At 40.8% G+C, this 13,769-nt stretch overlaps 1 protein-coding gene across 2 annotated transcripts in view; it reads left to right on the top strand.

The window, feature by feature from the left end:
- LOC124037580 (plasma membrane calcium-transporting ATPase 1-like) overlaps positions 1-13,769 on the top strand; it is a 44,598-nt gene that overhangs the window by 2,470 nt on the left and 28,359 nt on the right. The window contains exons 1-2 of one of the 2 annotated variants that reach the window (XM_046352422.1): positions 3,278-3,598; positions 6,027-6,448. In XM_046352422.1, the coding sequence (XP_046208378.1) occupies positions 6,250-6,448 (199 nt within the window). In that variant the 5' untranslated portion in view covers positions 3,278-3,598; positions 6,027-6,249. Of the gene's footprint in view, positions 1-3,277; positions 3,599-6,026; positions 6,449-13,769 lie in introns of those variants that run through there. The other variant, XM_046352420.1, reaches the window with a different exon arrangement.

Genomic DNA, 13,769 nt, shown 5'->3' with positions numbered 1-13,769 from the left:
CTCGTTAACGGTATCTCTGTGCATTCAAATTACCATTGATAAAATGCAATTGTGTTCGTTGCTCGTAGCTTATGCCTCCGCATACCATAACCGCACCGCCACCATGGGGCAGTCTGTTTACAACGTTGACATCTGCAAATGGCTCGCCTACGCACAATGCCATACAGTGTCTGCCATCGGCCCCGTACAGTTGAAACTGGGATTAATTTGTGAAGAGCACACCTCTCCACCGTGCCAGTGGCCATCGAAGGTGAGCATTTGCCCACAGACGTTGGTTACGATGCTGAACTGCAGTCAGGTCAAGACCCTGGTGAGGATGACAAGCACGCAGATGAGCTTCCCTGAGACGGTTTCTGACCGTTTATGCAGAAATTCTCCGGTTGTGGAAACCCACAGTTTCATCAGCTGTCTGGGTGGTTGGTCTCAGATGATCCTATAGATGAAGATGTGGAGGTCCAGGGTTGGCATGGTTACCTGTGGTCTGCGGTTGTGAGGCCGGTTGGACGTACTGCCACATTCTCTAAAATGACATTGGAGGTGGCTCATGGTAGAAAAATTAACATTCAATTCTACAGCAACAGCTCTGGTGGACATTCCTGCAGTCAGCATGCCAACAACCCGCTCCCCCAAAACTTGAGACATCTGTGGCATTGTGTTGTGTGTCAAAACTGCCAAAGGTGCTTCTACAAAGTATTGACTCAGGGGTGGGAATACTTATGTTAAGGAGATATTACTGTATTTAATTTTCAAGAAACATGTTTTCACTTTGTCATTATGGGGTGTAGATGTGTAAGAAACTATTGATTTAAATACATTTTGCATTCAGGCTGTAACACATCAAATAAGTCATAATAATGGAATAAGTCAAGGGGTATGGATACTTTCTGAAGTCACTGTTTCTTGCCTAAGTAGCTGCATGTAACTCCGCTCCTGAAAAAAGAACATGAAATTGCTAGACAATCTGTTTGTGTTGTGCTTATGTTTGCAATAACTTATTTTTACAACACACAAAGAACTTAGTTTTTGAACGGTTCTGTGTGCAAGCGGCAGCGGAGTCACGGAGCAGCATCTGAAATGAGGTAGGCTAGTGGATCCCACATGCGCAGAAATCTCAGTATTTTTAGCAACAGCAAGAAAGACCACCCCCACAACATTTCTGTTTTGTGCCTAAGAAGTTTTTCCTGATTATTGTGCTTGGTGAGCCAGGACATCATCAAAAGTCTTCCAGATGAGAGGTAACCCTGGATTAATTTACACTAACTACACACTGGTTTCCATGATAAGAAACATTGTTTCCATGTAACCCAATGTTTTTTTTTCTACGTAATGTAATATCAAAACATTTCCATTTGATGATGTATCATCCTGGGAATTGTTGTGTTTCTAGTAGTGAAGTCACAAAGTACAGAAGAGAAATGCATATACAGGGGCACACGGACAGAGAAGGCTGGAGAGATAACCCCGTCCAAAGGGCTGATGTGTGAGCTTAAGTGGTTAGCACGGCCACTAGACCAGACTGCGGCACAATGATTTCTAATAGCTTTCAGATTGTCTGTTGTTATAGTATTGATGGCCTCAGTGGAGAGGGAAAGCTGTCCAAATTAATGACATTTTTGGGGACCAATTTTGGCTCGTGAATGCTACATTCAAAATGACTTATAGAAAACCTTTGGGGGACATGTCCCCCTTTGTCCCCAGTGAATGTTGAGCCCCTGGTTGGATTTGAAAACAGTCATACATTTTGTGTTTTTTGTCACCCAACTTTTAAACTAAATCCAATGACATGGTGAAATGTTTTGTTGATTTTATGTTGAATTCACGTTAGTTGACAACTCAACCAAATGTATATTAAAACTAGACGTTGAACTGAGATCTGTGCCCAGTCCGGTCTCGGTGATAATGATCTCTATCAAACCAAGAGCACACACACACAGAGACACACTATGAAAAAAATACAAACACACCCCCCCCCCACACACAAACACTGTGAGCGCACATTGTGAATGCACACCATGCACATTGCATGCACGCACGCACGCACAGACACACACACATTTGTTTCTCCAGCCTCCATTTAGCATTAAGACAAATATAATTGATGAGAGAGTCATTGTTTGTTTGTGCTTCCCGTACCAAGGTCTAGTTTGCCTTTACAAGGTATTTAAATAGTTTCCATCGTCACTGAGATTCACAGTGCATAATTGTTATGGATGTAAGAGAAACACATGCACACTCATCATCAGGGTCATGTGCTAGTTTTGTTCTGTTGAAATGCAACTAAATCCATGAATGGCTAGTGTAATGATGCATGCTTTCGCTTTCTGGTGGCAGTGTGTGAAATCAGACAGAAAATGGATAAGGCGCATGTACATTGACAGAGATCCTGGAGAAAGGCTGATATAAAGGTCCTGACATTAAAGAGCTGAATGCTTCCGGACAAAATATATCTCAGGTCGACACGCTGTGTCCTGTCATTTTTATGAAATATTTTATTTTCATTTTATTTATTCACATTCATGCCACGTTTTCACATGACAGGGGTAAAGATGAAAGATTGTCTGAAAGTTGTGCACAACATCCGGAAGCACTATCAGCCACCCTAGCACGATGGTGGAAAATTGTGTTTTATTAAGAAGGTACACACATTTTCCCAGGTTTTCTAGGCCTGCTTGCCATTAAAGCTATTTTAGGAGCAAACCGACGCCAGAATGAAGGGTATTTTATGTAGCTGTTCGGCTGGGCAGATCACGTCCAGACGATAGTGGATCCGTCAAAAGACGGGTAAATAGCGACATAGCAGCTGTCCAGGCTGAGTAGGAAGTTCAGTCTACCTGGAAAGATTTCACTCAAGGAAAGAGTACAAAGTGATACCATGCCTTACACATGAGCTAAACCTCAACAACAGATTTCAGTAGAAGCATAAATATCCATTATCATTCCTTTAGACATTATAATATCTAAAAGTTCCACTCTTGTGTTTAACCTGTGGATATTTAATGTATTAATCAGCCCCGCAGTCCCAGCAAAACATGGTACATGCCCTGGTTGTGATTATAATAAATTCATCAAATTGAAATCTTCCTTTAGGGCAACAACTGTGCCCCAAGCTGCAATTTTTCAGATGTAATACCACAGGCAAAGTAGACCTGGCGTTACAGTGGTAAAAACAAAGGGGGGTGGCGTTGTCTTCACTTTTCCACAGTGTGTCTCCCATTCACAGTGTTAGTGGCTCTCTCAGGAACAGCAAACAGTGGCTGCTGAGCGCACCAATGCTACAGATTGTCTAATTAGATTAAGCCAGAGGCTTTCCTGAGATAATCATTGAGCGAGCCTTTTTCCTCGAATGAAGCCTGTGTCGGTAGAGAGTCTGCTCGCTGAAGGTCAAACCAAAATTTTCGAAGGAAAATCTGCAATTTGTACATGTCCCCGAGAAGGTTAACTATCTGGATAACCTCGAGAAGTGCCGGAAGAGCTTCCTTTGGGGATAATGGGGGTGTTTCTGGAGTTCTGTGGAAGACACTGCCTTCCCTAACCGGACTGGTGGTATTACAAGAATATACCTCCTGTTGATATGAGGATAAGAAAAGGGGGATTTCTAGTAAGTACAAACTCCAATATTAGTTCATGTAGAAACAATTTCTAAAATCAATAGTTAGTGTCAATGTGAAATGTTGTACAGAAATGTGTGTCATGTCCCTTTTAATAATGCTCCAGTTGGTTCTGCTGGTGTCTGCTACCATTGTAAGGTATTGTCCAGGGTCACTGGTTAGCTGTGCTTCATGGGGTTATACTTCTTATTGCTCCATGGGGTAGAATTAAGAGTAATATATATTGCAATGGTGATTTTTACCTGCTCATACTTTCTGGTGTTTGAGTTGAGGCCTGATAATCTTGTCTCCTTCCATCACAGACACTGTCTGTTCAGCCCTAATTAGAATCCAAGACTTTCTCGACCTCTGAATCAACTCCATGGATCGATGTCTTCAGGCTTCACAATTTTCACCGCAAGGCACACCCACCGTGTTTGTAATTAGTTGCACCTTATGTGTTATTATTAGCCCTACTAGGCCTAGATATGTCAGTAAGGATGAGCATATGGGTCTTCAACATCTATTTGTCGTTTGACCTTAGAAAGAGTTCAGTTTTTTCTACAGTTTCTCTCCTAATTTCATGGGATTTTTCGGGTGAAGTACACTTTGCCTAAAGCTAATCATTCTAGGGCCAACATTTGTTATGTAGCTGAACTAATTTTAGTATTTCATGTCTTAAATGGACTTGACAGATATTCCCTTCCCAGCTCCCTGGGCCTCATGTTAAAGCCATCTGTCACCTTGTGTACTAGCCAGTGGGTCTGAGTTTCAGGTAGGCTCGCCCCTAACATAACTCTCACTTCAAGTTCACTGAGTCAAAAACTATTAATTGATTGACTGAGTTGGGATATCTAGAGCTATAACCGTTAGACAATAATAATTTCCTCATCATTTCAGGAGAATGATAACTCTGGTGATTCGATTGTATTGTAGTTTACAGCATTGACCTGGAATACAAAGATACATTGGTTAACAATGTAACATTTAGAAAACAATGGTCATGTCTTTGTTGAATTATGGGTGAATTCTACCTCAGCTTTTGCACACAGAGGCTGTGCAGAAGCTTGGCATAAACGTTGCCTAAGAGCTCCAAATATTTACTTTAAGGCAGATGTTCGCTATTCCATCTGTTGCTGTTAGCTTTGTGTTTGCTACCCAAGATATGGAGTGGTAGCAGATAGCAGTTTGGTTTACAATTTAGAAAGTAAACCTAATTCTAATTATTCCTCTTTGGAAAGCATTGCAGATAATTAAAATTTCAGTGTACTTCCTGAATTGACTGGAATTGAAAATGGAATCTACCCCAACCCTGGCAGACATTTAGACAATATCAACATAAGTATCAGCGTACATAAAATCAAATCAAATCAAATCCAATTTTATTTGTCACATACACATGGTTAGCAGATGTTAATGCGAGTGTAGCGAAATGCCTGTGCTTCTAGTTCTGACAATGCAGTAATAACCAACAAGTAATCTAACTAAAAATTCCTAAACTACTGTCTTATACACAGTGTAAGGGGATAAAGAATATGTACATAAGGATATATGAATGAGTGATGGTACAGAGCAGCATAGGCAAGATACAGTAGATGGTATCGAGCACAGTATATCCATATAAGATGAGTATGTAAATAAAGTGGCATAGTTAAAGTGGCTAGTGATACATGTATTACACAAGGATGCAGTCGATGATATAGAGTACAGTATATACGCATGCATATGAGATTAATAATGTAGGGTAAGTAACATTATATCAATTCCCATTATTAAAGTGGCTGGAGTTGAGTCAGTGTCAGTGTGTTGGCAGCGGCCACTCAATGTTAGTGTTGGCTGTTTAACAGTCAGATTGCCTTGAGATAGAAGCTGTTTTCCAGTCTCTCGGTTCCAGCTTTGATGCACCTGTACTGACCTCGCCTTCTGGATGATAGCGGGGTGAACAGGCAGTGGCTCGGGTGGTTGATGTCCTTGATTGTCTTTATGGCCTTCCTGTAACATCGGGTGGTGTAGGTGTCCTGGAGGGCAGGTAGTTTGCCCCCGGTGATGCGTTGTGCAGACCTCACTACCCTCTGGAGAGCCTTACGGTTGAGGGCGGAGCAGTTGCCGTACCAGGCGGTGATACAGCTCGCCAGGATGCTCTCGATTGTACATCTGTAGAAGTTTGTGAGTGCTTTTGGTGACAAGCCTAATTTCTTCAGCCTCCTGAGGTTGAAGAGGCGCTGCTGCGCCTTCTTCACGATGCTGACTGTGTGAGTGGACCAATTCAGTTTGTCTGTGATGTGTATGCCGAGGAACATAATTGGTGAGGTTCAATGTTATTCTTCATTAATGTGGCAAAAGAACAGCATTTTGCCATATGCAGTATCCAGTTTGTCAAAATGAAAGACCTTAGACAAAAAAGGGAAAACCTTTTACTCAATGTTTTTTTTTTTTCAGATGTAGCCTTGTGGAGGACTTCAGCCAAGATGAGAGAGTGGGCTTACAGGAATCAAATGAAAATGTCAGTCTTCTTATCCAAGTCACGCTCCATGGAGTCAAGCAACGTACATCCCTGAGAAATAACAGCAGTTTATGGAAAATACCAGATTTAGCCTCTGAAGATTTGACTTGCCTTTTTTGGGAAAGCCTCTCTCCACCACTCTTGAGCTATAGAGGAGACATGGCCAGCAACTCGTTCCATGAGTCGAAGCGTGGTAGACATGCACAGGCCAACCATGATGTTGGGGATTTCAACTGCTCGCTCAAGGAGCTGCGCTCCCTCATGGAACTCAGGGGACCTGAGGGAATAACTAGAATCCAAGAATGTTATGGAGATGTCCAAGGACTCTGTACCAGACTGAAAACATCACCTATTGATGGTAAATATGCTGTTGACCATCCTTGCTTTGTGTCTTTTTGTTCTGTTTTCAGGTCTGGGTCCTGATACACCAATACTCCTATTGCTCATCAGGAAGATGAGAAAAACCCTAATTTTAGAAATGGATGCATTTAATTAATGAGTTGAATTCTAATTAATCTGGTTGATTCTGAAATGAAATTGACTTCAACCTGACCGATAATATAAGTTCATGGTTACATTTTGAATATAATAAGAATTCTAGCATCTACAACAGCAAAGTAGAATGATTATAGATACTGCATTGATTCCATTGGAGTTGTCATGAGTTACTCCTGCTACACTAATCTCAAGATACGCATTCCTTTTAGCACAATGTCTTGTTGAGTTGATTGTATTGAGGGGAACTGGTGTGGGCTTTGAGTGGAAGGCACTCCGCAGGGCCCGGCTGTCACTTCTCTACACTTGGGAAAGACTCACACTTTTCACACAGTTTGGCTGCTTCAGGGGACAGATGTCAAAGTGTGTTCATGTGGTTTGGATATGTAAGACTCATTGACAGACTGGACTTGTCTTGTGTTGGTATCAAGGAGAGGTAGGAATGACTGGACTTCGAAATGGAGAATTAAGTGAAAAACTATTATGAATAGTGTGTGGCCTGCATAATATTAATACACTCATTTGTAAACATTTATAAGCATTTAAAATTATTACAACTAATACAAAAATATACAGTATAATTTATAAAGCATTTAAATATGCATTGATATACATTTACTAGCAATATACACTACCGTTCAAAAGTTTGGGGTCACTTAGAAATGTCCTTGTTTTCCATTAAAACATACATTAAATGAGTTGCAAAATGAATAGGAAATACAGTCAAGAAGTTGAGAAGGTTATAAATAATGATTTTTAATTGAAATAATAATTGTGTCCTTCAACCTTTTTCTTTCGTCAAAGAATCCTCAATTTGCAGCAATTACAGCCTTGCAGACCTTTGGCATTCTATATGTCAATTGGTTGAGGTAGATTTCACCCCATGCTTCCTGAAGCACTTCCCACAAGTTGGATTGGCTTGATGGGCACTTCTTACGTACCATACGATCAATCTGCTCCCACAGCAGCTCAATAGGGTTGAGATCCGGTGACTGTGCTGGCCACTCCATTATAGACAGAATACCAGCTGACTGCGTCTTCATTAAATAGTTATTGCATAGTTTGGAGCTGAACTTTGGGTGATTATCCTGTTGTAGGAGGGCTCCAATTAACCATAATTGGCTCCAATTAACCATCATCCATAGGGTATGGCATGGCGTTGCAAAATGGAGTGACAGTCTTCCTTCTTCAAGATCCCTTTTACCATGTACAAATCTCCCACTTTACCAACACCAAAGCACCCCCAGACCATCACATTGCCTCCACCATGCTTGACCGATGGCGTCAAGCACTCCTCCAGCATCTTTACATTTTTTTCTGCGTCTCACGAATGTTCTTCTTTGTGATCTGAAGACCTTAAACTTAGATTCTTCTGTCCCCATAACACTTTTTTTCAGTCTTCCTCTGTCCAGTGTCTGTGTTATTTTGCCTATCTTAATCTTTTCTTTTTATTGGCCAGTCTGAGATATGGCTTTTTCTTTGCAACTCTACCTAGCATACCCGGAGTCACCGCTTCACTGTTGACGTTGAGACTGGTATTTTGCGGGTACTATTTAATGAAGCTGCCAGTTGAGGACTTGTGAGGCGTCTGTTTCTCAAACTAGACACTCTAATGTACTTGTACTCTTGCTCAGTTGTGCACCGGGGCCTCTGACTCCTCTTTCTATTCTGGTTAGAGCCAGTTTGCTCTGTTCTGTGAAGGGGATAGTACACAGCGTTGTACGAGATCTTAAGTTTCTTGGCAATTTCTCGTATGGAATAGCCTTCATTTCTCAGAACAAGAATAGACTGATGAGTTTCAGAAGAAAGTTCTTTGTTTCTGAACATTTTGAGCCTGTAATCGAACCCACAAATGCTGATGTTCCAGATACTCAACTAGTCTAAAGAAGGCCAGTTTTATTGCTTCTTTAATCAGCACGACAGTTTTCAGCTGTGCTAAAATAATTGCAAAAGGGTTTTCTAATGATCAATTAGTTAATCCAAGTCGATCATTTGAAAAGGCTAACACACCGTGCTATTGGAACACAGGAGTGATGGTTGCTGATAATGGGCCTATGTACAGCTATGTAGATATTCCATAAAAATCTGCCATTTCCAGCTACAATAGTCATTTACAACATTAACAATGTCTAAACTGTATTTCTGGTCAATTTGATGTTATTTTAAAATGGACCAAAAATGTGTTTTTCTTTCTAAAATAAGGACATTTCTAAGTGACCCCAAACTTTTGAAATGTAGTGTTTATTGGCTTATTCATAGATATTTTTTTCACAGTTGAAGGCTGTTGGGAAAGACAGATTTTTTTGGAACAGAAAACAGCTTCAAATCCATGTGGATGGGATTGATGTGATGTTAAATATTGTTTGGCTGACACATTAGCCATAAACCTTTTTCCAGTTTGGTATACTTGTGCTGATGCTCTACTCTGCTCCTATCTGCACACAGAATACAGAGGCCACTTTGTGACACACCTAGACTACTACTTCCCTGTTGTGCTTCTGCGTAAACACTTTGATGACCTTTGTTGAACTCATAGGGAATTATATTTAGAATGTGATTCCGGATAACAGACTAAATGTACAATGCTCCCTCACACATCCCTGCTTAAGATTGTATTATAATTTTTTTGTATTACACTTTTTTTCCGCAAATTCATGTGTTAAACATCAATTTTGCAACAACCGATGGTTCTCCCGATCACTGCAGGTTTTGATACAGCCCGGGATCGAACCTGTGTATGTAATGACGCCGTCATAGACCGCTGCACCACTCAGGAGACCCTTACTTTATTGTTTACAGAACATTAGGGTCTGAATGATCATTAAACCTAAGCCATGCCCTTTGTTTAACAGGATTCGCCCTATGACCACCCCTTCCCCCAACATTAGCTTAGCAAATTACCTTAATATATATTTCCATCCAAAGTTTTGCCAGATTTGTTAACCTTGACAGTAGCCTGTGGACCAGGAGAAATGTGACTCACTCTTGGGTTTGTATACATACATAGGTACAGCCACTATATGCTGATATTAGCATGTATGATGACAAAAGCAAAAAAAGAGTGTTTAACTTCTTGCGTCGAGCCATCCCGGATCCGGGATCGTGAATACAGCCTCAAGCTCATTACCATAACGCAACATTAACTATTCATGAAAATCGCAAATGAAATGAAATAAATATGCTAGCTCTCAAGCTTAGCCTTTTGTTAACAACACTGTCATCTCAGATTTTCAAAAATATGCTTCTCAACCATATCAAAACAAGCATTTGGGTAACAGTATTGATAGCTAACATTAGTATTTAGCGTTAGTATTTAGCGTTAGCATTTAGCGTTAGCATTTAGCAATAGCATTCAGCAGGCAACATTTTCACAAAAACCAGAAAACCATTCAAATAAAATAATTTACCTTTGAAGAACTTCGGATGTTTTCAATGAAGAGACTCTCAGTTAGATAGCAAATGTTCAGTTTTTCCTGAAAGATTATTTGTGCAGGAGAAATCGGTCCGTTTTCTGCGTCATGTTTGGCTACCAAAAAAAAACGAAAATTCATTCATCCAAAAGCCAAACTTTCTTCCACATTAACTCCATAATATCGACTGAAACATGGTAAACGTTGTTTAGAATCAATTCTCAAGGTGTTTTTCACATATCTCTTCATGATATATAATTCCTGGAAGTCTCCTCTCTGTCTCAATCACATGGATGAATGTGAGCAGCTTGGAGATTACGCAACAATTTCAACAAAGGACACCGGGCGGACCCCTAGTAAATGTAGTCTCTTATGGCCAATCTTCCAATGATATGCCTACAAATACGTCACAATGCTGTAGACAACTTGGAGAAACGATAGAAAGGGCAGGCTAATTTGTGGCGCTTTCACAGCCATATAAGGAGACAATGAAAAACAGAGCGTCAAAAATCCTGCTAATTTCCTGTTTGAAGTTTAATCTTGGTTTCGCCTGTAGCATCAGTTCTGGGGCACTCACAGATAATATCTTTGCAGTTTTGGAAACGTCAGTGTTTTCTTTCCAAAGCTGCCAATTATATGCATAGTCGAGCATCTTTTCGTGACAAAATATTGCGCTTAAAACGGGCACGTTTTTTTATCCAATAATGACATAGCGCCGCCATAGGTTGAAGAGGTTAACTCTAAAGTATTTGTATTTTAATCAGCTTCAATTTCTTATACTATCACCTCCATGTCCCATAATTTGTTCCCATCCCATAATGGGTATGTTGATGTATGTTTTTAAGCTGAAATACAGTGTACAGTCGTGGCCAAAAGTTTTGAGAATGACACAAATATTTATTTTCACAGTCTGCTCCCTCAGTTTGTTTGATGGTAATTTGCATATACTCCAGAAAGTTATGAAGAGTGATCAGATGAATTTCAATTAATTGAAAAGTCCCTCTTTGCCATGCAAATGAACTGAATCCCCCAAAAACATTTCCACTGCATTTCAGCTCTGTCACCATGTCAGTGATTCTCTCGTTAACACAAGTGTGAGGGTTGACAAGTACAAGGCTGGAGATCACTCTGTCATGCTGATTGAGTTTGAATGACAGACTGGAAGCTTCAAAAGGAGGGTGGTGCTTGGAATCATTGTTCTTCCTCTGTCAATCATGGTTACCTGCAAGGAAACATGTGCCATCATCATTGCTTTGCACAAAAAGTGCTTCACAGGCAAGGATATTGCTGCCAGTAAGATTGCACCTAAATCAACCATTTATCGGATCATCAAGAACTTCAAGGAGAGCGGTTCAATTGTTGTGAAGAAGGCTTCAGGGCGCCCAAGAAAGTCCAGCAAGCGCCAGGACTGTCTCCTAAAGTTGATTCAGCTGCGGGATCGGGGCACCACCAGTACAGAGCTTGCTCAGGAATGGCAGCAGGCAGGTGTGAGTGCATCTGCACGCACAGTGAGGCAAAGACTTTTGGAGGATGGCCTGGTGTCAAGAAGGGCAGAAAAGAAGCCACATCAGGGAGAGACTGATATTCTGCTAAAGGTACAGGGATTGGACTGCTGAGGACTGGGGTAAAGTCATTTTCTCTGATGAATCCCATTTCCGATTGTTTGGGGCATCCGGAAAAAAGCTTGTCCGGAGAAGACAAGGTGAGCGCTACCACCAGTCCTGTGTCATGCCAACAGTAAAGCATGACACAGGACTGTGGGCTCACTCAATTTTGCCTAAGGACACAGCCATGAATAAAGAATGGTACCAACACATCCTCCTTGAGCAACTTCTTGCAACAATCCAGGAACAGTTTGGTGACGAACAATGCCTTTTCCAGCATGATGGAGCACCTTGCCATAAGGCAAAGTGATAACTAAGTGGCTCAGGGAACAAAACAATCGCTATTTTGGGTCCATGGCCAGGAACTTGTGGTCAATCCTCAAGAGGTGGGTGGACAAACAAAACCCCACAAATTCTGACAAACTCCAAGCATTGATTATGCAAGAATGGGCTGCCATCAGTCAGAATGTGGCCCAGAAGTTAATTGACAGCATGCCAGGGCGGATTGCAGAGGTCTTGAAAAAGAAGGGTCAACACTGCAAATATTGACTCTCTTTGCATCATCTTCATGTAATTGTTAATAAAAGCCTTTGACACTTGTAATTATACTTCAGTATTCCATAGTAACATAGTAACATATGACAAAAATATCTAAAGACACTGAAGCAGCCAACTTTGTGAAAATTGATATTTATTTCATTCTCAACTTTTGGTCACGACTGTACACTTGACCTGCACACCTGTTATTATTATGGGAGCAATAGCTGCACACCGGCTATTAATATGGCATTGGTTGAAGCTAAATGTTAAATTCAAATCTCCCTACCATCACATCTAAGCCAATATGTCACCAATATTGATGAAAATTCGCAAATCAACACACTCCCTGCCTCTCGTCATGAGCCGTCCGGCCTTTACCGGAAGCCACATACCAGAATTTTAACTGGGTCATTAGCATCACCTCAAATTCTAGACATCGGATTAAAATGAGACTAATGCATCCACAATGTAACCATTGGATTTAAGAAATGTTGGATTGACTGAGTTTGTAGGTGTAATAATTTTTTTACATGTATAATTTATTGCTCTTACATGCTAATTTCTGTCCATTTAGAACCAACGATGTGCTACCTTTTTTGTAGTATTTCTGACAATGCTAACATCCTTTTCAAGCAAAGTCCAATGTTTCAATACCGGGTCCAGTAACTCAGTTACTCGGCAAAAACACAGCTGCTGCTGCAACATCATAAGAAGTGGTTGACAAAAAACCTAGGCTACTGAAGATAGCTAGCTATATGGTGGTTAATCAATTATTAGCTACCTAGCTTGCTAGATAATTTTACCTGGCTAACATAAGCTAACGTTAGCTTGCTTGTCCAAAGTCCAGCAGCTAGCCGCTATAGCCAAGTTAGTTAACACCAGTCAGTTGAAAGCTAGCTAGCCAATGAACAGGCAAAGAAGGGTAACTAGCTATGTTTTTTTAATGGTAGGTTTTTACGTAAATAATCATTTAGCTAGCTAGCTAGAGCCAGACAACAACAGCTAGCATTGACACAGAAGCTAGGTAATAATAGCTAGCTCAGATCCAAATGCCAGTCCTACATTTTTCCACAAAACATAGCTAGCTGGCTTGATAGCTAGGTATAGTACATCAGTTCAAAACCCACCCCAAACTTTGCGGAAATTGTCATGCTGCTGCCTTACAATGCATGCAATGGGCTTTTGCAACACAACCTAGCTACTCCAATGTCCAAGTTACAGTAAGAGCTAGCCATATTTCACTGAGACAGGACACAACTCAAACTGTAGCTGAGAAAGAAAATGCAGATGTATACAGTGTGGTTGTGCAAATGCATGCTTGCCAGTTCCGAACATTCAGATTCAATTCCAGTATACTCCTTCTCCTGTCTTGGCATTTTAATCCAAATGTGAGAAGACCAACATTGTCAAACTAACAACTCTGCCATTTGATCGTCTTGATTGTATTTACAGCTTCGATCTGGATGCTGTACTTGCCCTTTATGTGGGCACAAATTCCTCCATGGTTTGTTGGACAAAGCCTATGGGGAAATGAATGGAATTTTGCAGCGTTTTTTGGATAAACGCCAAAAATAAGGTCTGTGGTAAAGCAGGCTTAGAAGATCTTATATGTTTTGTTCTATGAGATCAT

This window comes from Oncorhynchus gorbuscha, linkage group LG06, assembly GCF_021184085.1.
Source record: "Oncorhynchus gorbuscha isolate QuinsamMale2020 ecotype Even-year linkage group LG06, OgorEven_v1.0, whole genome shotgun sequence".
Taxonomy (NCBI): domain Eukaryota; kingdom Metazoa; phylum Chordata; class Actinopteri; order Salmoniformes; family Salmonidae; genus Oncorhynchus; species Oncorhynchus gorbuscha.
This window is presented reverse-complemented; position numbering and strand designations above follow the sequence as displayed.